The sequence below is a fragment of the Protopterus annectens genome, chromosome 2.part0, assembly GCF_019279795.1.
Source record: "Protopterus annectens isolate FY-2018-M chromosome 2.part0, PAN1.0, whole genome shotgun sequence".
Lineage (NCBI taxonomy): Eukaryota > Metazoa > Chordata > Ceratodontiformes > Protopteridae > Protopterus > Protopterus annectens.
The window spans coordinates 702,677,703-702,703,178 of record NC_056728.1 but is presented as its reverse complement, the minus strand read 5'-3'; the positions used below and the strand labels follow the sequence as shown (position 1 = coordinate 702,703,178).

Here is a 25,476-nt window from a genome sequence, read left to right as displayed (position 1 = left end):
CATGGTAATCAACTTAACATGCAGCAGGATTTTAGAGTGTCTATTGTGTTTAACCCTTTGCTTAATAGTACTGTTGAGAAATGCTCTTAATAAAACATTTAAGCATAGACATCATTATAACATGTCTGTAGTTGAACAGAATGCATTAAATATGTTAAAAATGCTTAGAGTAAAAATTTTAAAACCTGATAAAGGTGGCGGCCTTATATTTATGAATGAGGCTGACTACATTAACAGGATGGTAAAAATTTTGGAATCTGATGCATACATACCAGTGTCCTTAAATAAAATTAATGGTGCATGTCAGCGTATTAAGAGCTATATCAATGACTTATTTATTGAATACAGAATAGACGTGGATGTTTTTAACTATTTAAATATTGTTGCACCTTTAAACTCCTGTTATTTTTGGCCTGCCTAAACTCAACAAAAAGTTGAGAAACCCACCATTCTGCCCTATTGTGGATGGAAGGAAATGCATTACATATGGCTGTGCCAAATATGTGGATTACCTATTAAAGAATTATTTAAACGAAGTGCTCCAAATTTGTCAGGATTCATGGGATTTCCTTAGTGGGTTGGACTCTCTTACTTTTGATGCTGATTATAATTTCCTAACAATTGATGTTAAGGATTTATATAGGGTCATCCCACAAGCTACCGGTACTGAATGGATTAGAGAGTTTCTCCTAAAGAAGGGTGTACCAGGGGATAAAACTGACTTAATTGAGTATTTGTTGGATATTGTTTTGTCTAACAATTTTATCCTGTTTAATGGTGACTATTACCTACAGAAGACCGGGGTAGCAATGGGCTCCCTCTGTGGTGGGAGCTTTGCTAACTGTGTAATGGCCCATTGGGAGGAAGAATTTCTGTTTAAGAGTAGTCATTATAAGGAGCGTGTACATTGGTACAGTAGATTTTTGGATGATATTTTCATAATTTTTAAGGGAGAATATAGTGAAGCTTTGACTTTTGTTGAATTCATCTCTAGCTTCACTAATTTTCTCGAATTTACGTTTGAATTTGGGTCTGAAAATATATCTCATTTGGATATCTACCTTACTAAAGATAGACTAAAGTCTGGGTATGTGGCCCAGATATATAGAAAGACCACCTATTCAAATACCTTTCTACACTTTGAGAGCTCCCATCCCCTGTATCAAAACAGAGCTGTGATTAAGGGGCAACTGGTCCGGGCTGCCAGGATGACAACACTAAACAGTGTTTTTTTATTAGAATGTGAACTTCTAAAAAAAATGTTCCTAGCTAGAGCTTACCCTCTAAATCTTTTGGTGCCTATTATTAATGAAGTGGTAATGAAGAGAGAGAGAGGTTGGTTTAAACCTATTCTAAAATAAAAAAATGGGGGAATTGTTGATGGGGGGTGGCTTGCATGTTACACTTGAGGGGGCGCTTGTATGATACACTTGATGAATCATCCCCCCATCTATCCAATGATGGTAATGAGTTTTCTTTGAAATTTAGTACCCCTTTTCACTGGATGCTGAAGCCCTTAGGAATATTTTATTTAAAAATTGGGACATCCTCTTACAGGATTCTTTAATCTGACAAAGACTGATCCAACTGGTGTGATATTTAGACGTGGAGCTAACATCAAAAACATTTTGGAGAAAAAAAGATTACCATTCACCTAGCAGAACAGGGATGGTTAAATGTGGTAGATGCAAATTTTGCCAATACACTAAAGTAACAAAAAAATTCTGTATTGGCAATTGTACCTATTTTACTAGAGGCAGGTTTAATTGTAAAACAGCCGGGGTCGTCTGCCTTGCTCAATACAAAAATTGTACTGGATTTTACATAGGTAAAACCGAAAGACATTTTAAGGAAAGCCTTGCTCAATGCAAAAATTGTACTGGATTTTACATAGGTAAAACCGAAAGACATTTTAAGGAAAGAATTTATGAGCACCAGTACAATATTGGTAAGCATAATAATATAAATGCATTGGCAAAACATATAATGGAAAATAGTGGGCACCACTTTACCTACTAGTCATAGAACAAGTGAATACGGATTTAAGGGGTGGCCCCTGGCAGCTCCATTTGGAGGAACGAGAACTGTTTTGGCAACTTAGGCTTAATGCTTTTGCTTATTCTGGTCTTAATGAACAATGTTCTTTGAAATGTGTTTTACAATTGAAAGCCCTGGAAAGATACATTTATATATAAATATGTTTTTACATTTTTTTTTATTAGTGATTGCTGCATTTATATGACTTTTTTTGGTAGTGAATTATGTTTTTAGAGGTGGTTTTAAATGCATGCAATTTGATATGGAGTCTTGCTACTTTGTCCCTTTAAGGCTTTAAATTACTGTATGATGTCATGGTCATTTCATTATTTAAGGTGAATTCTTGTTATTTTGATTTGTCTGATGAAGTTCATGTATTGGATGTGAACGAAAGTGCTAACATAATCTTGTTTTTTGGAGATTACCACTGCCTCTTTGTTGTTTTTATCAGTGAAGTTTCTTTGGTTTCCTGTTGAGTCTTTATCTAAACCAAGCTGGAACTACACTAAGGTCAGATTATTTCTTCTTTGGGTAAAAAAAATAACCACTTGCTCCATATTGGCCAGCTAGACAATATGGCCTGATTTTTTTAGGAATCCAGTGACCCAAACATCCTTAACAGATGGACAAAATGCTCCCACTACAATTGCTTCAAATTAATCTTATGTACCTAATGCTTCCTGATTAATATTTTGGCAATGAGCTTTGCCTCACAACTATGTCACTTTCTTTGAGGGCAATATTGTTGAGACTCCTTATCACTATAGTTCCTGACATGTTCAACACTTATTTATCCTTGGTATGTTAAATTAGTCATAACTCCACTGGTCTTCCTTAACTTAGTTCTAAACATCTTACAAATTTGTTTATATCTGTTTTGCTGCTGACTAAAACTGCACTTTTTAAAATGAGCATCAAATATTTCATTTTCTTAATCAACAGCTACAATTTTTATCCCAACATGGTGGCTTATATTTTTTTTCTTTAGCAAATGGTCAGCTACTGTAGGGGCATGCTTTTAAATGATATTCCCTAACTTAGTGTAAAAACATCCTCATGATTCTTTTACAGTCCGGGAATCCATGCCTTTTTTCTCATCCAAATCCAACGAATCTGCCTTATGTATAAGCTAGTTCTATAACATTTTCTAATTATGTTAGCAGCCACCCGGTTATCATCAGTAAGGGTAATGATGTTATTAGCATAGTGGAAAGAACTCAATAGCTACAAAGGAAATATTTTTCTAAGTTTTTACATTCAAACTGCTAAGACCATCATCTAAGATATCAGTCTCCCTGGAAATAAAAACCTCAAACTGACGCAATCCTTTTCTATTAAGGGCTCAAGAAGTAAAGAGGTTAATGTCTCCCGGCAGGCCAGAGAGGCTTTTCAGTCTCTGTATACAATGGCAGGAGTACAAGATAAGCAGCTGCTGAATTTAAAGTATACCTATTCATTTGAAAGTAATGCCAAACTTTTTAGTAAACAGTGACTAAAATATTTTGTTTACTGCACTAATACTAACTGAAACAATTTCAGCTGAGTAACCATTTCTCCTAGAAGATGCACTCCACTAATCAGTTGCTTATTCCTTGCATAATTTCCACTAACCAAAATCACGTTGTGGTCTACCTTTGAACTGTGCAGCAATCCAGCTCGTCTTCCCTTGTCATATCCTGAAACCTCCCGCATACCTATCAGCAACCTGTGTGGAATGAAGTTAAAGACCTTGGAGATGGCAACCATGTCCTTCAGTATTTCCTTATAAGGTTTGCCTGTAACCTACACATACTACTGGACCAGGTTTGGATGGCAACTTATACAGAACATGAGCTTGTGTTGAACACTGCACTGGAGACTGCTATCCTCTGGAGTACCAACCAATCTTCACTTCAGGATTCTCTTACTCTCCCTGCTACTTTTCTGAAGTCACAAGCCTTTAAGTTGCCTGGATTTGTCCCTCTTCCCCTTTGCACAGATGACTCGCTTTCCATCTTCCAGTTCTCAAACAGCAGCAGTTATGCATCTTTAAAGTTCACAAGGGTGCTATAAACAAACCCAGTTGTGTTTCAAAAAGGGAAAATAGTTTAAAGCTTTTTACACAGCATGAATGAAATGCTTCTACTCTGCCACATGAGAAACTCTAAATAAAAAAGGAAACTGAAAGTACTTACTAACCATCTGTACACAGAACACAAAAATATCTGACTTCAGCAAAAAAGGCACTGTCCTCTGCTTGTTATGTAACTGTCACTTCAAAACTGCAACTCCATTCAAAATATCTTTCATCTACTCACCCACCCATACAAAAAGAAAACCTGAAGACAGCTACTAAGACAGGTACACAAAACCCCTTTTAATTTTAGTTGTGTATTCTATGGCCACAGGGGAAAAAAATCATTAAAAAGTTATAAACTCATTTTAGATAATGCATTAACAAGACTGCATGAAAGGAACTGCCGACACAAATATATGACATGGTTTTAGCTACAATAGACTTCTAACCAGCTGTTTAAATACCCAATGTTCTCTGTAAAGTTATGTAATAAATTAGTAACTTAAATGTACAGGGAGTAAAGCCACATGAAGATTTCTGTTGTTCATAAAATAGGCAGTCCCTGCATCCCCTATCAAAATCAATGAGAATACAATCTGAACTTACCTGCAGTGCCCAAGAACAGCAGCACCATGATCCAGTAAATCCAAAAGAAGATGAGGGCGACAAATGTCCAAAATGGTTGGAAGACAAGCAAGGGAAGGTGAATGAAAACCTTTCCTGCCACGTGGAACAAGGCAATGGTGAGAGCGACTCTTTTGCGCATTATTAGCATGATCAACAAAAGAATCACCTGCAAAAGAAAACAGTTCCTTTTAACACAAATTTGTGATCAAAAGCTAAATAATTATATACATACATGCAGAAATGCAGTCAAAGAGATGTCTAAATGCGGACTACCTGGGTAACTACATAGCAAAGAGGGTGTCACACCTTTATCAAATAAGATCAACCTAAACAATACTATCAACAATTCGAAGTATCCAACAACTGTGATACAAAACATGAAATTATTAATTTTTTGTAAGTGCCCCCCCCCCCACTCCCATGCCTGCCAACCATTAAGTCTCCCCCATTTGGATTTAGGTCCAGTTGTTCCTCCATGGTAAGGAGTCCTCCATATGGAGGCGAATCCTGTCTGGGGTGGGGTGCCATTCAGGGAGCCATGAGGGTAGCATTTGCCCTTGCTATTACATCCTCAACCCTAACCCCTGGGCAGGGGGAAGAGCAAACTGCATTACCAGGGGGCTTACATGCATTATCCAGATGAGTGTATGCTCTCACACATCCACCGTGAACATTAACAACCACTGGTGGCATGGACAGCCTATTTATTGTCCCTAAGCCACATATTTTGTATCCTGTTCCTTCCTCCAAGGGAACCAATGCATTCTGCAACTAACTTCACCCTGCCTCCTCCTGCAATGTGCAAAGTCCATCCCTCCTTCAAGCTCTGCCAGTCACCTGAGCTGCTAATAAATCTTATGCTGCCTAGGCAGCAGTCAGGACTTTGGAGAAGGCAAAACATGAAATTAAAATCCTTGAAACAGTCTATAACAGATATCACCCACAGGAAAAAGTACAGTTTTGTACCTACCATAAATGTAGATGTTCGAAGATCCACATTGCTGCAGTCCTTATATATGGGTAGTCCGCTGTCCTCGGTCGGCCCGAATACCAAAGTATAAGGCTGACGTCGGTCATGGGCGCTCAGATCTGACATCAGAGCGTCAGGGTATTAAAGCGCATGACCGACGTCATATCCTCAGTCTTTTCTTGCCCCAGATGTCAGAAGGCCCTAAAAAGAAGGGTCACAGCCAAAAATAGAATACTTCCCAAAAAGCATGTACAAATAACAGCTACCACCCAAATCATACAACCATTCCAAACTACAGAGGGGAAGGAGGGAGGGTAAATTGGACTGCAGCAATGTGGATCTTCGAACATCTACATTTATGGTAGGTACAAAACTGTACTATGTTCTTCATCTCACATTGCTGCAGTCCTTACATATGGGTAGAATCCCAAAGCAGAGGTAAAGGGAGGCTGGCAAAATCATAAAGCATTGGGAGCTGCCAAAATGCCCTGTAAGATTGCAGTGGCAAATCCAGCCCTAGATTTGGAATAAAGAGGAAGGTGGTAATGTTTAGAAAAAGTATGCACTGAACTCCAAGTAGCTGCTTCCAAAATATCTTTAGTAGCTACTCCCCTTAAAAAAGCTGTAGAGGTGCCAGTAGCCCTAGTGGAGTGAGGTCTGATTCCAGCCGGAATCTCCTTACCATGATGAGAATAACAAAAAGCAATACAAAAGCCAATCCACTTAGAAATAGTTTGTTTTGAAACAGGTTTCCCCTGAGAACCCAAAGCAAAAGAAACAAACAACTGCTGAGACTGTCTGAACCCTTTAGTCCTGCTCAAATAATAACGCAACTGCCTGTGAATATCCAAAGTGTGCAAAACTTTCTCCCCTTTATTTTGGGGATCTGCATAAAAAGTAGGCAAATGAATTGATTGGTTCAAGGCCACATTTGAAACCACTTTAGGCATAAAAGTAGGATTAGTACGCAGAGATACCCTATCCTTATGGAAAATTAGGAAGGGTTCAACTGCCATAAGAGCCTGTAATTCAGAGACCCTTCTAGCAGACGTAATGGCCAACAAAAAAGCAGTCTTCCAAGATAAAAACTTTAACTCAGCAGTAGCTGCAGGTTCAAAAGGAGGTAAAGTAAGTTTTTCCAACACAAAATTGAGATCCCAGGCAGGAGTAGGAGCTCTACGTGGGGGTCTTATGTTCTTTGCCCCTCTAAGAAATTGCTTAAACAAAGGATGAGAGAATAATGGAGGGTCACAGTCATAGTGAGCAGAAATGGCTGCAACATGAACTTTTATAGAGGAGAAAGACAAACCCTTGTCTAATAATTCTGTAAGATATTGAAGAGAAACACTTAAATCAGGCCTGGAAACATCAAAGCCCTTTGTTTTGCTCCAAATTAAAAATCTCCTCCATTTATCAGCATAAACTTTCCTTGTACTAGGCCTTCTGGCCTCCAAAATAACATTCAAAACCTGTTGTGGAAGCTGCGACCCTCCAGGTTCTAGAACAGAATATGCCAGGCTGTTAGATGCAGGGACTGAATCCTGACATTGAGGAAATGATTGCCCTCCTGTGACAAAGGTGCGGAATCGAAGGCAAAGGCCATGGAGGCTCCCGTACTAAACTCCTCAGCAGAGGGTACCAGTGCTGTCGAGGCCAATCTGGAGCTATTAGAATCATGGAGGGCTTGTCTTGTCTGACCTTCAAGAGTACCTTGGGGAGGAGAGGCAGAGGCGGAAAGGCATAGACGTGAAGATTGCTCCAACTGAATGATAGAGCATCCACTTTCCAAGCTGTGGGATGAAACATTTTTGTGCAAAACTTTGGCAACTGGAAGTTTAGTGGAGAAGCGAAGAGATCTATGTCTGGAGTTCCCCATACCACTGTCAATTTCCGAAATACATGAGGATCCAATTTCCACTCGTGGGGATCCACTATCTGTCTGCTCAAAACATCTGCTAAGGAGTTCTGTGCTCCTGGTAGAAACCTTGCCTGAAGATTGAGGTGTAAACTGAGAGCAGTCTCCCACAAAATCATTGCTTGCCTGCAAAGAGGGTACAAATGGGTTCCCCCTTGCTTGTTGATGTACCACATGACAGTTGTGTTGTCTGTTTGAATCAACACTTGCCCTGGGTGAAGTAAATCCTTGAAAGCCATCAATGCAAATTGGACTGCTAACATCTCCTTCAAGTTGATATGTAAATGTTGAAGTCTGGCAGGCCACGTGTCTTGAACCCATTTTCCATTGAGGTGTGCTCCCAAGCCTTGTCCGAGGCATCTGTCGTTAAAATCTGACTCGCCTCTGGTCGGGTCACAGAGAGTCCCTTGTTTAGGTGACATTCCTGAGCCCACCATAAAAATTCCTTTTGAATGCAAGGTATTATTTGAATGACAGTGTCCAGATCTTGGCAGTGTTGTGTCCATACATTTTTGAGATACCATTGTAGCTTCCTCATATGCAGTTTGGCATTGGGAAGCACCAGAATACAAGATGCCATGCACCCCAAGGCTTGAAGGACTGTCCTTGCAGTCAGCCTGGACCGTAGAGACAATTGATGGAAGTAAAGAGTAAGGTTCTTTTGCTTGTCCGGGGTCAAAAAAGCCATCTGGGAAGCTGTATTCAGTCTCACACCCAGAAAGCACATTTCCTGAGAGGGTACTAGACTGGACTTTGTTTCGTTCACAGAATACCCTAGGCACCTTAACAGTGCCATCACATACTGTAGATGATGAAGAAGTTCGTACTTGTCTTGAGCAAGAATCAGGCAATCGTCCAAATAAGGATAAATTTGTATTCCTCTTAACCATAAGAAGGCTATCACTGGAGCCAGAACCTTTGTGAACACCCTGGGCAGTAGATAAGCCAAAGGGCAATGCAGAGAACTGATAATGTAAAGTCCCAGCCCGAAAACGCAGGTACCTCCTGCAACTGGGCCTGATAGGAACATGAAGATAAGCCTCTTTGAGATCCAGAGTTACCATCCAGTGATCTTTGCCCAACAGGGGTAGAAGTTGTTGCAACGTCAACATTTTGAATTTTGGAATGTCTAGGTATGTGTTGAGGATAGATAAATCCAAAATCGGTCTCCAAGTGTTTCCTTTCTTTGGTACTAGAAACAGGCGAGAATAAAATCCTAGGCCCACTTCTGACAGAGGGACCTGCTGTATAGCCCCATTTGAAGAAGTAAAGAAATCTGCTTGTGAGCCTCTACCCTTTGCTGAGGAGGAACGTCTGGCATGCCTTTGAAAGGAGGCAATGTATGAAAATAAAACTTGTAGCCTCGGTCTATAATGTCCAACACCCATTTGTCCTGGGTGACTAAAAGCCAGTTTTGCTTGAAGAGTGCCAACTTTCCTCCCAAAGGAGCTGCCAGACAGGAAGAATCTGGCAGCTGAAAATGCAGGTCATTGGGCCTGTTTACGAAAGGACTGGCCCCTGCCCTCACCTGTAGATTGTGCAGGTGAACTCCACGTTCTAGGCCTGAAAGTACTCTGAGCTCTGCCCCTACCACGTCTAGATCTACCCCTAGACTGTGAATCAGAAGAAGGATAAGCCCATCCCTTAGTAGGCCAATTCCTGCTAAACTTAGGAGGCTGCACCTGCAAAAAAATCTTTAACAGTCTGCATAGACTTAGCCTTGTCTTCCATTTTTTTCAAGACAGACTCCACAGGAGAACCAAACAAAACTTCAGACTGTAAAGGAGCATCCAAAATTCTAGTTTTAACATGCTCTGACAAATTCTGATCCTTAAGCCAGGCGTGCCTGCGAATAACTGAACCAGTGGCAGCCACCCTGGAAGAAACCTGTAAAGCATCGAAACCACACTGCAAAGAATGCTTACCCACCTGTTCAGAGGCATGTACCAAATCCTGTAATTCTTTACACTCTATGCCCTCTGCCAAAGCATCCACTTTAGATTTTAGTTGAGTAAGGAGAAAATTCTGATACTTCAACATATGAAACTGGCAATTCAAAGCCCTCATTGCTAAAGTGGAAGAGGTATACACTTTCTTACCCCATCTATCTAAAGCTCTAGCATCTTTATCAATAGGAACTGGATTCTTTACAACAGAAGCCCTGACACCCTTAGGTCCCTGGCTAATAGTTTCTGGGTCAGCCCTTGGACTCTTATACAGATATTTATGAGCCTCAGGTACTCTGTAATACCTGTCAGGCTTAACTGGCGCAGGAGGCAGAGAGTCTGGATTAAGGGAAGCCTCAGAGAAAATGTCTTGAACAACATCCAAAACAGGAGGTATAGCCAAGGGCCTATGTTGTGGCAAAAACAAAAATTCCCTAAGCCTCTTTCGGGAATCTGAGAAATCCTGACCTTCCCATTTAAAATGTTCCCTCATAGAATGCAGGGTTTCTGAAAAAGAAAAATCCTCTGGAGGAGAAGCAGAAGGAGTGGAATCCTCTGAGTCTGAATCAGAATAAGGAGGAAAATCCTGAATGTCTTCAGCCGAAGACTCTGAGTAATCTGAAGCCTGCTCCAAACTTTCCACCTCTGGCTCCACCCTAGGCCTCTTATCAGGAGGGGGCATAGAACCTCTGATTAAAGAAATTAAATCTTCTGCCATTTTAAGCATGTGTTTTTTAGGCACAGAACCTGCAGAACTAGGACTGACACCCGTGGAAGACAAAAGTACAGTTTTGTACCTACCATAAATGTAGATGTCCGAACAGGATAGCATCTGCAGTCATAACAAATGGGTTGTCCTGTCGTCAGGCAGCCCTTCGATCGGCCGGATTCCAAAGTCTGGGTCGCCGCTGATGTCGCATTTCACCCGACGTCATCTCTGCTGGTCTTCGGGTATAAAAGCATCAGCCGACGCCATTTTCCTCAGTGTTTCTTGCCCCAGATGCCAGTTGCCCTCTAGGAAAGCTAAATTTTGGATAAATGCCAATGTTTCCAAAATAGTAGAAGGCAAACACAAAAAATAAGCATGTATGTACATATATACAAACAAATACACCATAAGAGACTCCCCAGCTAGCTATTAGGAGGGTAAATACCCTAGGAGTACCACAGAGGGGAAGGAGGGTGGGTAATCCTGACTGCAGATGCTATCCTGTTCGGACATCTACATTTATGGTAGGTACAAAACTGTTCTATGTCCTTCAAGGATGCATCTGCAGTCATAACAAATGGGTAGAATACCATAGCCAAACTAGGGGAGGAAGAAGAATTATGGTGTAGTTAGGATCCCTTGCAATACAGCAGTGGCGAACCCTGCTCGGGATCTAGAGTATAGAGGTAAATTATAATGCTTGGCAAATGTATGCACGGAGGTCCAAGTAGCCGCCTCAATAATGTCCTTGGTTGCCACTCCTTGTAAGAAAGCTGTGGTAGTGGCTGTAGCCCTTGTAGAATGAGGTCTTATGTTCTGTGGAACTGGTTTTCCATGGTAGGAGTAACAGAATCTTATGCAATTTCCTATCCATTTGGAGATTGTCTGTTTGGAAATTGCTTTTCCTTCCCTTCCTGTTGCATAGGCTACTAAAAGCTGGTCAGTTTTTCTGTTACTTTTGGTTCTGTCCAGGTAGTAGCGTAACTGTCTATGTACATCCAAGGTATGCAGCAGCCTTTCCCTGCTGTTCTGTGGATTGGGAAAGAAGGTAGGTAGGTGGATTGCCTGGTTTAAAGACACTCTGGATACCACCTTGGGCATAAAAGTAGGATTAGTTCTCATGGACACTCTATCTTGATGGAAGATTAGGAAGGGTTGTACTGCCATTAAGGCCTGTAGTTCGAAACCCTCCTTGCTGAAGTAATTGCCAGTAGGAAAGCAGTTTTCCATGATAGGTGTTGAAGATCTGCTGTTGCTGCTGGTTCAAATGGAGGGAGTGTCAATTTTTCTAGCACAAAGTTCAAGTCCCATGCTGGTAATGGTGGTTTCCTAGGAGGTTTTACATTCTTGGTCCCTCTGAGGAATTGCCTGAGTAGAGGATCTTGAAAAGACAGGTGGATCGAAGCTGTATTCTGCGAAAATAGCTGATGCATGTATCTTGATGGAGGAATAGGACAGGCCCGTATGTAGAAGCTCTGCCAAGTACTCCAGGATGTTATCAATATCTATGTTCGAGACATCTTTTCCTCTTTCAGTACTCCAAATGACAAACCTTTTCCATTTTCCTGCATAGTTCCTTCTTGTTGAAGGTCTGCGGGCTTCAAGGATAATGTCTTTAACCCTTTGGGATAAGTCTGGGTTAGTAGCTGTTATGTGATGTTCCAGGCAGTCAGTTGCAAGGTTTTTAGGTTTGGGTGCATGATGTTGTAGTTGTTCTGAGTTAACATCAAAGGCATCAGGGGTATTGGCCACATTCTCGCCTGAGACATGCTCCTCAGCAAGGATACCAGTGTTGTCTTGGCCAATTCGGAGCTATCAGAATTATCCTTGGACGTTCCTCTTTGATTTTCAGTAGTATCTTGTGCATCAAAGGCAGAGGTGGAAATGCATAGGCTGTCAGGCCTTTCCAACTGAAGGATAGAGAGTCCACCTTCCATGCTAGTGGGTGGCATGTCCTTGTGCAGAATTTTTTGAGCTGGTGATTGAGTGGGGATGCGAATAGGTCTATTTGTGGCATTCCCCATTTCTTTGTGATGGCCTTGAAGATGTCCGGGTGTAGCATCCATTCGTGAGCATCCGAGGTGGTTCTGCTTAACATGTCTGCTAGGGTGTTTTCTTTTCCCGGCACAAATATTGCCTGTAACTGGATGTTGTAGCTCAGAGCCATATTCCAAAGGTCCAGAGTCATTCTGCATAGGGGGTATGAATGAGAGCCTCCCTGTTTGTTGATGTACCACATGACTGTGGTGTTGTCTGTCCTTATCATTAAATGGTCTTCTTTGAGGAATGGTTTGAATTTCTGGATTGCTAGTTTTACTGCCAGCAATTCTTTTTGGTTTATGTGCAGGTGCAGCTGGTCTGGAGTCCACAATCCTTGTATGCACTTGTCCAACATGTGCGCCCCCCAGCCTAGGTCTGAGGCGTCCGTTGTGATGGTTTGGTTTGCTTGAAAGTTGTGGAAGGGCAAGCCTGGGTTTGACTGGCATGCTTGAGCCCACCATAGGAACTCTTGTTTCAGGCATGGGATTAGTGGGATTTGGTTTCTAAGCTGTGCCTGTGTTGAGACCATAAATTCTTTAGGTACCACTGTAGTTTTCTCATATGCAGTCTGGCATGGGGACCAGGATTATGCATGATGCCATGAAGCCCAAGGCCTGCAGTACTTTTCTTGCTGTTAGTTTGTGCTGCTTTGTTAATGCCAAGAAGTAAAGAGGAGTTGTGCTTGTTTTTCTGCAGTTAGGAATGCCATTTGTTTTACTGTGTCCAATTCGCACCCAAGAATGTTCTTGTCTGGGATGGTATCAGTCTTGACTTTTTAAATTGACTGTGTATCCCAGGGCTTGTAGTAAGCAAATGACTCTTTGTAAATCTGTTGTCAGCTTGCTTTTGTTGTCCGCTTGTAACAGGCAGTCGTCCAGGTATGGATAAATTTGGATTCCCTGTAGCCTGCAAAGAGCGATTACTGATGCCAGGCATTTTGTGAATACTCTGGGCGCAGTAGATAAGCCAAAGGGCAATGCTGAGAATTGATAATGCTCTGATCCTGCAAGAAATCTGAGGTATCTTCTGCAATTTGGTCGTATGGGGACGTGCAGGTATGCCTCCTTGAGATCTAGAGTTACCAGCCAACACTCCTTGCCCAGCATGGGAAGAAGTTGGTGTAGGGTCAGCATTTTGAATTTTGGTACAATGATGTATGTGTTTAAGACGGACAGGTCGAGAACAGGTCTCCAACTTTTCTCTTTTCTTGGTACTAGGAAGAGTCTGGAGTAGAATCCTTTGCCCTGTTGTGTTATTGGTACTCTTTCCACAGCTCTCATCTTTGTTAATTGAGCTATCTGCTTTAGAGCTTCTGTTTTTTGATTTGGAGGTAGGTTTGGCATTCCTCTTTTTACTGGTAAGGTGTGGAAGTGGAACCTGTAGCCTTGGTCTATGGTTTGCAAAATCCACTTGTCTTTTGTGAAATAGTGCCAATTTTTCGAAAATAAGGCTAACTTTCCGCCTAAAGGTGCTGCTATTTGCTCCCTGGTAGGCGGTGTCAGAGTCAAGTCACTGTGATTGTCCTGTTGCAGTGGCAGTGGTTGTGTCTGTGCCTCTCTGGTTATTACCTTGCCACTGGCGTCCTCTATAGGCACCTCCTCTGGATTGATTTCTGCCTCTAGAGCGTCTATTCCTGCCTCTTTGAGATTTTGAGGAGTCTGGGAAGGACCAATTTTTGGCAGGCCAGTTCCTGCTAAACCTTGGGGGCTGAACCTGTAAGAAATCCTTAACTGTTTGTACAGATTTTGCCTTCTCTTCCATTTTCTTCATTACTTGCTGAGCAGGTGTACCAAATAGACTGGCCTTATCCATAGGAGCATCTAACAGCTTTGCTTTAACATGATCCGGCAAAACCTGTTCCTTCAACCATGCATGCCTTCTTATCACTGTGCCAGTCATGGCTGATCTAAATGAAGCCTCCAGTGCATCATAGCCACCTTTTAAAGAATGGTTACTAACCTGCTGAATGTTATTCACCATTTCTAAAACATATTTCTTATCTAAGGAGTCATCAGAGGACAGCTTCTTAGTTAACTGATCAAGCATAAACTCTTGGTATTGGATCATGTGAAACTGACAGTTTAAAGCTCTAGCTGAGAGAGTAGCAGAGGTGTAAACTTTTTCCCCATCTCTCTAAGGACCTGGATTCCCTTTCAGAAGGGAGAGGGTTTTTGCTGAGGTCGGCTACTGCCTTAGGCCCCTGGGATATAGTCTCAGGATCTGCAAGTGGGGCCTTGTATAGGTGGTGATGAGTGTCTGGCACCCTGTAAAATCTATCTGGTTTGGCAGGGGCTGGAGGTAAAGTATCAGGAGCAGTGCAAACATCATTAAATGCATCATCCACAACAGGCAGAACTGGAGGTATAGCTAAGGGCCTATGTTGTGGTAAGTTCAGAAAGGTCCTAAGCCTTTTCTTGAATCTGAGAAATCTTGTCCCTGCCATTGGAAGTGTTCTCTCATGGCATGTAAGGTTTCCCCAAAGGAAAATTCCTCTGGTGGAGAGGCAGATGGAATGGATTCTTCAGCATCGGAATCTTCATAAGTAGAAAAAGGAGCCTCTGGCTGATCTGTAATGTCTGAGTCATCCGAAGAATCATCAGAGGACACTGGCTCGGGGGGGCTCTGCTCTAGGTCTCTTTTCTGGAGGCTGAGAGGCCCTGTCTGGGTGAGATTGGGATCCCCTAATTAAGGAGATTAAATCCTCTGCCAGAGTAAGCATTTGTGAACTAGAAGTGGGCCTATGTGAGGTGGTCTTAACAGGCACTGATTTAACAGTTTTGGCTGCTTTAGCCCTGGCAAAGGCCTTTATAGACATGGCTGCAGGAGGCCTAGCAGCACCACATGCTGGTGTAGAGACATCCAAAGGGATGGTGTCTGATAATTCACTAGGAACCACAGTAGTAGGCAAAACTTCAGAGGCCGATTCAACTAAGGTAGCAGGAGCCTCAGTAGTAGTCATGGATTCGCTGAAGATTGACCCGTTTTCGGTTTCGCGAAACCGAGACACTCGCTTGCTTACCCGTGGTTTCGGCCGAAACCGCGGACCGTGAGTGTCAGTCTTTTTCTTTGCGTTTTTTAACAATTTGGGTAGTCGGAGGATCCGACGGCATAATGTATGCAAAATCTGAGCCAATTAACTGTTCAGCAAACTCCGTCCGCCAAGCGCCTAAGCGTTGAAGGAAGCACAGGCTAAACAGGCTGCTACGTCGTGGTCTGGGCCTAAACAAGGTAGGCAGTAAGAGTGGAAATCTTTATGAGGTATTTGTTTCCCACAAGTTAAACAGTTATTTACTTTTTCTGACATCGGCTGAGGCAAGAAAGAGTCCCAACGGGTACTTAGCTTTTAGAAGTCTTGAGTAGTATTCGGTAGTAGTAATCTCTGGATCTGACCGACCGGCACTTGCGAACAGCTTCTGCTTCGGGTGCCACGCAGCAAGAAAGACTGAGGAAAATGGCGTCGGCTGATGCTTTTATACCCTAAGACCAGCAGAGATGACGTCGGGTGAAATGCGACATCAGCCGAAGCCGGACCCAGACTTTGGAATCCGGCAGACCGAAGGGCTGCCTGACGACAGGACAACCCATTTGTTATGACTGCAGATGCATCCTTGAAGGACATCCAGGCCTGCCTTTGGAAGGAGCCTTAGATACAGAAGGAGAAGGCCTAACCACCTTAGGCAAGGAAGGGAGAACAGCAACCTGAGAGGCCCCCTCAGCCTGACCTGACTCCTGAGAGGCCACATCTTGCAAAATTAAAGCCTCCCCCTGAGACTCAACTGAAACCTCGGCTGAATCCACAGATTCCACCGTAGTTTCTAAAGAACCGGCGTCCGGAACGGACGACTCATCCTGCCTGGACTTTAAAGATTTGTCTTTGCTTCTTCGAGTAGCGGGCGTCGGGGATCTGACGGCATATTATAATTACACCGCCATCAAGACAAGCCTAGCGCAATCTAACCTACGCTTAATGGTGCGCTTATTAAACCTAGCACAAAGTTTACACCCGATCACGCCGTGCTCAGGTCCCAAACAAGGAATACAAAGAGAGTGGTAATCCCTATGTATCTGTTTCCCACAAGAAATACAATTATTCACTTTTTCTGACATCCGGAATTAACTGAGGCAAGAAAAACAAAAATATTCCAACGGGTACTTAGCCCAACTTGGTTTCGGTCTGAAACTCAGAATACAAAATTTCAGAACGCCGAACGGCACTTGCAAACGCTGCTTCTGCATCGGACCATGCGGCAAAAAAGACTGAGGATATGACGTCGGTCATGCGCTTTAATACCCTGACGCTCTGATGTCAGATCTGAGCGCCCATGACCGACGTCAGCCTTATACTTTGGTATTCGGGCCGACCGAGGACAGCGGACTACCCATATGTAAGGACTGCAGCAATGTGAGATGAAGAACATCAATGAATTATTCAGCAGTACTTTATAATGTGACATGAAAGTATGTAGTGTAAGAACTTAAAGCAATGCAAGTCCTACTGATCACTGGCACAATATTCCAATAAAGATGGGCTAATCTCACTGAAGTAACCTGGTGTCCTTCCCACTTATCAAAGCCAAAAACCTCTCATACGTCCATCATATAACCTAAACCCATTGGCAGAGGAGTATCTAAGCGGGTGTATAAATGCAAGATCCTCAGACTAAGCCAAGAAGCCCGAGTATATATAGTGAAAACAAACAAAAAAAAAAGGCCAGCTAAAGGAGGGAAGGGGGAACTTCTTTCCCTTGTAATTTCCAGTTTAGTTTTTTGGAGCTCTCTGAGGGTGGCCTAATGGTTAAGGTGTTTGCCTTACAAGCACAAGGTGCAGGGTTTGAGTCTCACAAGGGATAATTGGCTAGGCTTAAAATGGCTCACAAGGGCAGTTAGCTTAGTACTGACATATGGACCTATGGATCAAAAGATGGCAATGCTATGAAACTGAGGCTTGCTGATAGCAGTTGTAGCTTTGAAAAATGGATTTGCTGTACCATACTGAACTTTACGTAAGCCTGAAAAGACTAGGATGCCCATCCTTTACTGCCTTGTTCCAAATAAGCTTTTGAATTTAATGGTTTAAAAGTGGCTAAGTTTACAGTCAGATTTGCTGCTTAAGAGTGTTTCTCACAGTAATCAAAGCTACAGAATGCATGTTTGTTTTTACAAATATCACTAGTGTGACACAGTTTAATATTAAGCCATTTTTGTGTTGCAATTTCCAATGTCAAAGTTACCTTTAATATAGAAACCATGCAAAAGAAAATTTTGTAACGAATGAATTTAATTAAATGAGAAATGGAAACTGGACAACCTCTTTACTGAAGTCCAAGTTACCCAATTTTTACCTAATTTATCAGAAAAGGCTGCTGTTTTCAGAGTTAATTTGTAATGGCCTTACAAAGAAAAATGAATAAATACAACTGTCTTACTGACGTGGTGACAATAGAGAAAGCAAACAATATTAAAAGAGTTGGTAAAAAAGTACAGTTTTGTACCTACCATAAATGTAGATGTCCGAACAGGATAGCATCTGCAGTCATAACAAATGGGTTGTCCTGTCGTCAGGCAGCCCTTCGGTCGGCCGGATTCCAAAGTCTGGGTCTGGCCTCGGTTGGTGTCGCACTTCACCCGACGTCATCTCTGCTGGTCTTCGGGTATAAAGGCATCAGCCGACGCCATTTTCCTCAGTGTTTCTTGCCCCAGATGCCAGTTGCCCTCTTGGAAAACTAAATTTTGGGTAAATGCCAATGTTTCCAAAAAAAAGGTAGGCAAACACAAAAAATAAGCATGTATGTACATATATACAAACAAATACACCATAAGAGATCCCCCCCAGCTAGCTATTAGGAGGATAAATACCCTAGGAATACTACAGAGGGAAGGAGGGTAATCCTGACTGCAGATGCTATCCTGTTCGGACATCTACATTTATGGTAGGTACAAAACTGTACTATGTCCTTCAAGGATGCATCTGCAGTCATAACAAATGGGTAGAATACCATAGCCAAACTAGGGAGGAGGAAGAAGAATTATGGTGTAGTTAGGATCCCTTGCAATACAGCAGTGGCAAACCCTGCTCGGGATCTAGAGTATAGAGGTAAGTTGTAATGCTTGGCAAATGTATGCACGGAGGTCCAAGTAGCCGCCTCAATAATGTCCTTGGTTGCCACTCCTCGTAAGAAAGCTGTGGTAGTGGCTGTAGCCCTTGTAGAGTGAGGTCTTATGTTCTGTGGAATTGGCTTTCCATGGTAGGAGTAACAGAATCTTATGCAATTTCCTATCCACTTGGAGATTGTCTGTTTGGAGATTGCTTTTCCTTCCCTTCCTGTTGCATAGGCTACTAGAAGCTGGTCAGTTTTTCTATTGCCCTTGGTTCTGTCCAGGTAGTAGCGGAAGTGCCTATGTACATCCAAGGTATGCAGCAGTCTTTCCCGCCTGTTCTGTGGATTGGGAAAGAAGGTAGGTAGGTGGATTGCCTGGTTTAGAGACACTCTGGATACCACCTTAGGCATAAATGTAGGATTAGTTCTCATGGATACTCTATCTTGATGGAAGATTAGGAAGGGTTGTACTGCCATTAAGGCCTGTAGTTCCGAAACCCTTCTTGCTGAAGTAATTGCCAGTAGGAAAGCAGTTTTCCAGGATAGGTGTTGAAGATCTGCTGTTGCTGCTGGTTCGAATGGAGGGAGTGTCAATTTTTCTAGCACAAAGTTCAAGTCCCATGCTGGTAATGGTGGTTTCCTAGGAGGTTTTACATTCTTGATTCCTCTGAGGAACTGCCTGAGTAGAGGATGTGAGAAGACAGGGGGATCGAAGCTGTATTCTGCAGAAATAGCTGATGCATGTATCTTGATGGAGGAATAGGACAGGCCTGTATGGAGAAGCTCTGCCAAATACTCCAGGATGTTGGCAATATCTATCTTTGACACATCCATTTCCCTGCATAGTTCCTTCTTGTAGAAGGTCTGCGGGCCTCCAGGATAATGTCTTTAACCCTTTGGGATAAATCTGGGTTAGTTGCTGTTATGTAATGTTCCAGGCAGTTAGTTGCAGAGTTTTTAGATTTGGATGCATGATGTTGTAGTCGTTCTGAGTTAACATCAAAGGCATCAGGGGTAGTGTCCACGTTCTCCCCCGAGACATGCTCCTCAGCAATGGATACCAGTGTTGCCTTGGCCAATTTGGAGCTATCAGAATTATCCTTGGACGCTCCTCTTTGATTTTCAGTAGTATCTTGTGCATCAAAGGAAGAGGTGGAAATGCATATGCTGTCAGGCCTTTCCAACTGAAGGATAGAGAGTCCACCTTCCATGCAAGTGGGTGGTATGTCCTTGTGCAGAATTTCTTGAGCTGGTGATTGAGTGGGGATGCGAATAGGTCTATTTGTGGCATTCCCCATTTCTGTGTGATGGCCTTGAAGATGTCCGGGTGTAGCATCCATTCGTGAGCATCCGAGGTAGTTCTGCTTAACATGTCTGCTAGGATGTTTTCTTTTCCCGGTACAAATATTGCCTGTAACTGAATGTTGTAGCTCAGAGCCATATTCCATAGGTCCAGAGTCATTCGGCATAGGGGGTATGAATGAGTGCCTCCCTGTTTGTTGATGTACCACATGACTGTGGTGTTGTCTGTCCTTATCATCAAATGGCCTTCTTTGAGGAATGGTCTGAAATTCTGGATTGCTAGTTTTACTGCCAGCATTTCTTTTTGATTTATGTGCAGGTGCAGTTGATCTGGGGTCCATAATCCTTGTATGCATTTGTCCAGCATGTGGGCCCCCCAACCTAGGTCTGAGGCGTCCGTTGTGATGGTTTGGCTTGCTTGAAAGCTGTGGAAGGGCAAGCCTGGGTTCGACTGGCATGCTTGAGCCCACCATAGGAACTCTTGTTTCAGGCATGGGATTAGTGGTATTTCGGTTTCTAAGCTGTGCCTGTGTTGAGACCATAAATTCTTTAGGTACCACTGTAGTTTTCTCATATGCAATCTGGCATGGGGGACCAGGATTATGCATGATGCCATGAAGCCCAAGGCCTGCAGTACTTTCCTTGCTGTTAGTTTGTTCTGCTTTGTTAATGCCAACAAGTAAAGAGGGAGTTGTTCTTGTTTTTCTGCAGTTAGGAATGCCATCTGTTTTACTGTGTCCAATTCTGCACCCAAGAATGTTTTTGTTTGGGATGGTATTAGTCTTGACTTTTAAATTGACTGTGTATCCCAGGGCTTGTAGTAAGCAAATGACTCTTTGTAAGTCTTTTGTCAGCTTGCTTTTGTTGTCCGCTTGTATCAGGCAGTCGTCCAGGTATGGATAAATTTGGATTCCTGTAGCCTGCAATGAGCGATTACTGATGCCAGGCATTTTGTGAATACTCTGGCAGTAGATAAGCCAAAGGGCAATGCTGAGAATTGATAATGTTCTGATCCTGCAAGAAATCTGAGGTATCTTCTGCAATTTGGTCGTATGGGGACGTGCAGGTATGCCTCCTTGAGATCTAGAGTTACCAGCCAACACTCCTTGCCCAGCATGGGAAGAAGTTGATGTAGGGTCAGCATTTTGAATTTTGGGACAATGATGAATGTGTTTAAGGACAGGTCGAGAATAGGTCTCCAACTTTTCTCTTTTCTTGGTACTAGGAAGAGTCTGGAGTAGAATCCTTTGCCCTGTTCTGTTGGTGGTACTCTTTCCACAGCTCTCATCTTTGTTAATTGAGCTATCTGTTTTAGAGCTTCTGTTTTCTGATTTGGAGGTAGGTTTGGCATTCCTCTTTTACTGGTAAGGTGTGGAAGTGAAACCTGTAGCCTTGGTCTATAGTCTGCAAAATCCACTTGTCTTTTGTGATATAGTGCCAATTTTTGAAAATAAGGCTAACTTTCCACCTAAGGGTGCTGCTATTTGTTCCCTGGTAGGCGGTGTCAGAGCCAAGTCACTGTGATTGTCCTGTTGCAGTGGCAGTGGTTGTGTCTGTGCCTCGCTGGTTATTGCCTTGCCACTGGCGCCCTCTGTAGGCACCTCCTCTGGATTGACTTCTGCCTCTGGAACGCCTATTCCTGCCTCTCTGAGATTTAGAGGAGTCTGGAAAGGACCAATTTTTGGAAGGCCAGTTCCTGCTAAACCTTGGGGGCTGAACCTGTAAGAAATCTTTAACTGTTTGTACAGATTTTGCCTTCTCTTCCATTTTCTTCATTACTTGCTGGGCAGGAGAACCAAATAGACTGGCCTTATCCATAGGAGCATCTAACAGTTTTGCTTTAACATGATCCGGCAAGACCTGTTCTTTCAACCATGCATGCCTTCTTATAACTGTGCCAGTCATGGCTGATCTAAATGAAGCCTCCAGTGCATCATAGCCACATTTTAAAGAATGGTTACTAACCTGCTGAATGTTATTCACCATTTCTAAAACATATTTCTTATCTAAGGAGTCATCAGAGGACAGTTTCTTAGTTAACTGATCAAGCATAAACTCTTGGTATTGGATCATATGAAACTGACAGTTCAAAGCTCTAGCTGAGAGAGTAGCAGAGGTGTAAACTTTTACCCCATCTCTAAGGACCTGGATTCCCTTTCAGAAGGGAGGGGTTTTTGCTGAGGTCGGTTACTGCCTTAGGCCCCTGGGAGATAGTCTCAGGATCTGCAAGTGGGGCCTTGTATAGGTGGTGATGAGTGTCCGTACCCTGTAAAACCTATCTGGTTTGGCAGGGGCTGGAGGTAAAGTATCAGGAGCAGTGCAAACATCATTAAATGCATCATCCACAACAGGCAGAACTGGAGGTACAGCTAAGGGCCTATGTTGCGGTAAGTGTAGAAAGGTCCTAAGCCTTTTTCTTGAATCTGAGAAATCTTGTCCCTGCCATTGGAATTGCTCTCTCATGGCATGTAAGGTTTCCCCAAATGAAAATTCCTCTGGTGGAGAGGCAGATGGAATAGATTCTTCAGCATCGGAATCTTCATAAGTAGAAAAAGGAGCCTCTGGATGGTCTGTAATGTCTGAATCATCAGAAGAATCATCTGAGGACACTGGCTCTAGGTCTCTTTTCTGGAGGCTGAGAGGCCCTGTCTGGGTGAGATTGGGATCCCCTTATTAAAGGGATGAGATCCTCTGCCAGAGTAAGCATTTGAGAACTGGAACTGGGCCTGTGTGAGGGGGGCTTAACAGGCACTGATTTAGCAGTTTTGGCTGCTTTAGCCCTGGCAAAGGCCTTAATAGACATGGCTGCAGGAGGCCTAGCAGCACCACGTGCTGGGGTAGAGACATCCAAAGGGATGGTGTCTGATAATTCTATAGGAACCACATTAGTAGGCAAAACTTCAGAGGCCGATTCAACTAGGGTAGCAGGAGCCTCGGTAGTAGTCATGGATTCGGCTGAAGATTGACCCGCTTGCTCGGTTTCGCCGAAACAGAGACACTCGCGTTTGCTTAACCGTGGTTTCGGCCGAAACCGGACCGCGAGTGTCGGTCTTTTCTTTGCTTTTTAACAATTTGAGAAGTCGGAGGATCTGACGGCATAATGTACGCAAAATCTGATCCGAAAAACTGTTCAGCAAACTCCGACCGACGCCTAAGCGTTCGTCGGTTGAAGGAAGCACAGGCTAAACAGGCTGCTACGCCGTGGTCTGGGCCTAAACAAGGTAAGCAGTAAGAGTGGAAATCTTTATGAGGTATTTGTTTCCCACAAGTTAAACAGTTATTTACTTTTTCTGACATCGGCTGAGGCAAGAAAGAGTCCCCAACGGGTACTTAGCTTTTAGAAGTCTTCAAGTAGTATTCGGTAGTAGTAATCTCTGGATCTGACCGACCGGCACTTGCGAACAACTTCTGCTTCGGGCGCCACGCGGCAAGAAAGACTGAGGAAAATGGCGTCGGCTGATGCCTTTATACCCGAAGACCAGCAGAGATGACGTCGGGTGAAGTGCGACACCAGCCGAGGCCAGACCCAGACTTTGGAATCCGGCCGACCGAAGGGCTGCCTGATGACAGGACAACCCATTTGTTATGACTGCAGATGCATCCTTGAAGGACATCATGCAAGTTGCCTCTGGCTTCTGAAAAGTTATTTGTAAGACATCTGTCTTTCAGCAAGGACAATAACAAGGTTAACAGATTAAGCAAAACGATTTATTGGAGCAACTGAAGGACAAAGCAAAAACATTCCTTTACAATGCAAATGCACTAGATAAAAAAGAAAAGATATTTCAAATACAACCCGGCTTTAACTTACTCATGGTTTCAGTGAAACATGTTCAATATATGAACAACAAGCAAATTTTGCCAGTATAAAAGGCACTACAAGTGATGATGTCATACCTCAACTGTCCAGATTTTTGCCTCACATTTTTTGTCTAATTCTCATAAAAAGTTGTGATTTTTTGACAAATCACTTGAGGCTTGAACTCACCAAATGATGATACATTCGAGTTTCAGACTTGGTATCCTCTAGAAATGGCATGTTAACAAAAAAATGTTACTAAGAGCAATATTTAAAATCTAGCTCTATTTTAGGGCTTTTTCTCTCTACCCCATTATTTATTGTAGGCTTAATTCCATACTTCTTGCACCAAAAGGTTGACAGGTATGGATGATGTATTTTGTTTTTCTAAAAAAAATAAAAATAATAAAAATATAAACTGCAATTTTTTATTTGGGATGGTGCCAAGAATATGTGTGGATATAAACTGAGCTAATATTAAATTGCAGAGGTAGCTCTACAAGGAGGTTTCAGTGCTACAAATGATACTTCACTGCATCATTCATCAGTAAACTCTGCAATAAAGTTGTCAAATGGAGAAAAATAATGCAAGTTGTAATGAAAACTGCAAACTATATCTGAAGGTAAGGGTTGCCCCATTGTCAGTTTCAACAATTTTATGTCCAAACCAGAAGAAGAAGTTCATTACATTCTTTATCACATTAAAGTTAGATGGCTAAATGCAGGCAAAGGGCTGCAAGTTTTTGCTGTTTTGAGCATAAATTGACCAATTCATGCCAGTAAAAGGAAACTCAGTAGCAGAATGTACAGCTGTGTTAAGTAAACGTACCATGAAAGTAGATGTTCAAATGATCATTGCTGCAGTAGCCTTAATTACATGGGGAATACCAGCTGGCCAGCTAACAAAGCTTTCTGGGCAAATTCCGTACATCCAAACTGTTATCTTGAAGTAAGAGAGGAATGCTAAAAGGCCTGACAAGGACAATGCTTGGAAAATAGAGAGCCACACCAGGGCAAAACAGACAAAAATTAGGGGTGTGATTGAAGGAACAGGCTACTGCAGCAGTGAGCATTTAAACACCTACTGTTAGGGTAAGTTTACTTACGCAACTGTACTATACCACTACGTGATCAAAAGCATATGGTTAGAGTACCATAGTTTAGACTAAGTGGGGGAGGAAAGCTGCGGTTTCAGAAGCCCCTTGAGAATGGTCCTAGCAAGGCCTATCATAGACCTGGAGAAGGAATCTAGTTCATAGTATTTTGTAAAAGCATGCACAGAAGACAGTGTTGCTGCTTCTAGAATCCAACCATTTCAAAACGCGGCAGAAGCAGCCAAGGCCATGGTAGAAGAACAGTAGCCACAACAGAAAAAAAAATCAAAATAAAAGTAAAAACAGGCTACTGACCCAAATGATGTAAAATTTAACATCCGAGTGACCCCTCCAGGTGCATCTGCAGTTACCTCCTACTGCTCCTCTAGGCGTCAAATATTGCTTGTTCATATTTGCATTAATAATTCCAAAACCATGCCCTGTACAAGGTATCAGAATTATTTTATCTTGAAGCATACATGATGGCAAACACAATTGTATTGATATTTGACCTATGTCAATGAGTATTTGTTAGAATTGTAAGGTGATAACTTTATTTTTAAAGGCTCAAGCCACGCCCACTAGGAGTTAAAAGGTGCACAATCAAAAGAGCTGTACTGGAGGGAATGAGTTAGTCTACTGCCTCAGCTTCTCAGCCTTCAAGGAGTAACAAACAGTCAAACACAATATATAAAATCACCAAAACAGTAATTAATCAATTATCCAATAAAAACAATCAAATACTTCCAATTCAGTTCAAAATTCAAGCCGTAGGCATTAAAGTACGATATTTTAATATATAAATAGATTCCTTATAAAGTAATTATCTTTCAGTGTGGAATTTTCCCCAACTCTAACAAACGTGTTCAAGAACCGTACCTTG

The 25,476-nt window shown here is 42.5% G+C and overlaps 1 protein-coding gene across 2 annotated transcripts in view; it reads right to left on the bottom strand.

Moving 5' to 3' along the window:
- Positions 1-25,476, bottom strand: part of SLC44A1 (solute carrier family 44 member 1) — a 1,740,232-nt gene that overhangs the window by 603,635 nt on the left and 1,111,121 nt on the right. For both annotated transcript variants that reach the window (XM_044061029.1, XM_044061030.1), the window contains exon 9: positions 4,700-4,886. In XM_044061029.1, the coding sequence (XP_043916964.1) occupies positions 4,700-4,886 (187 nt within the window). The remainder of the gene's footprint in view (positions 1-4,699; positions 4,887-25,476) is intronic.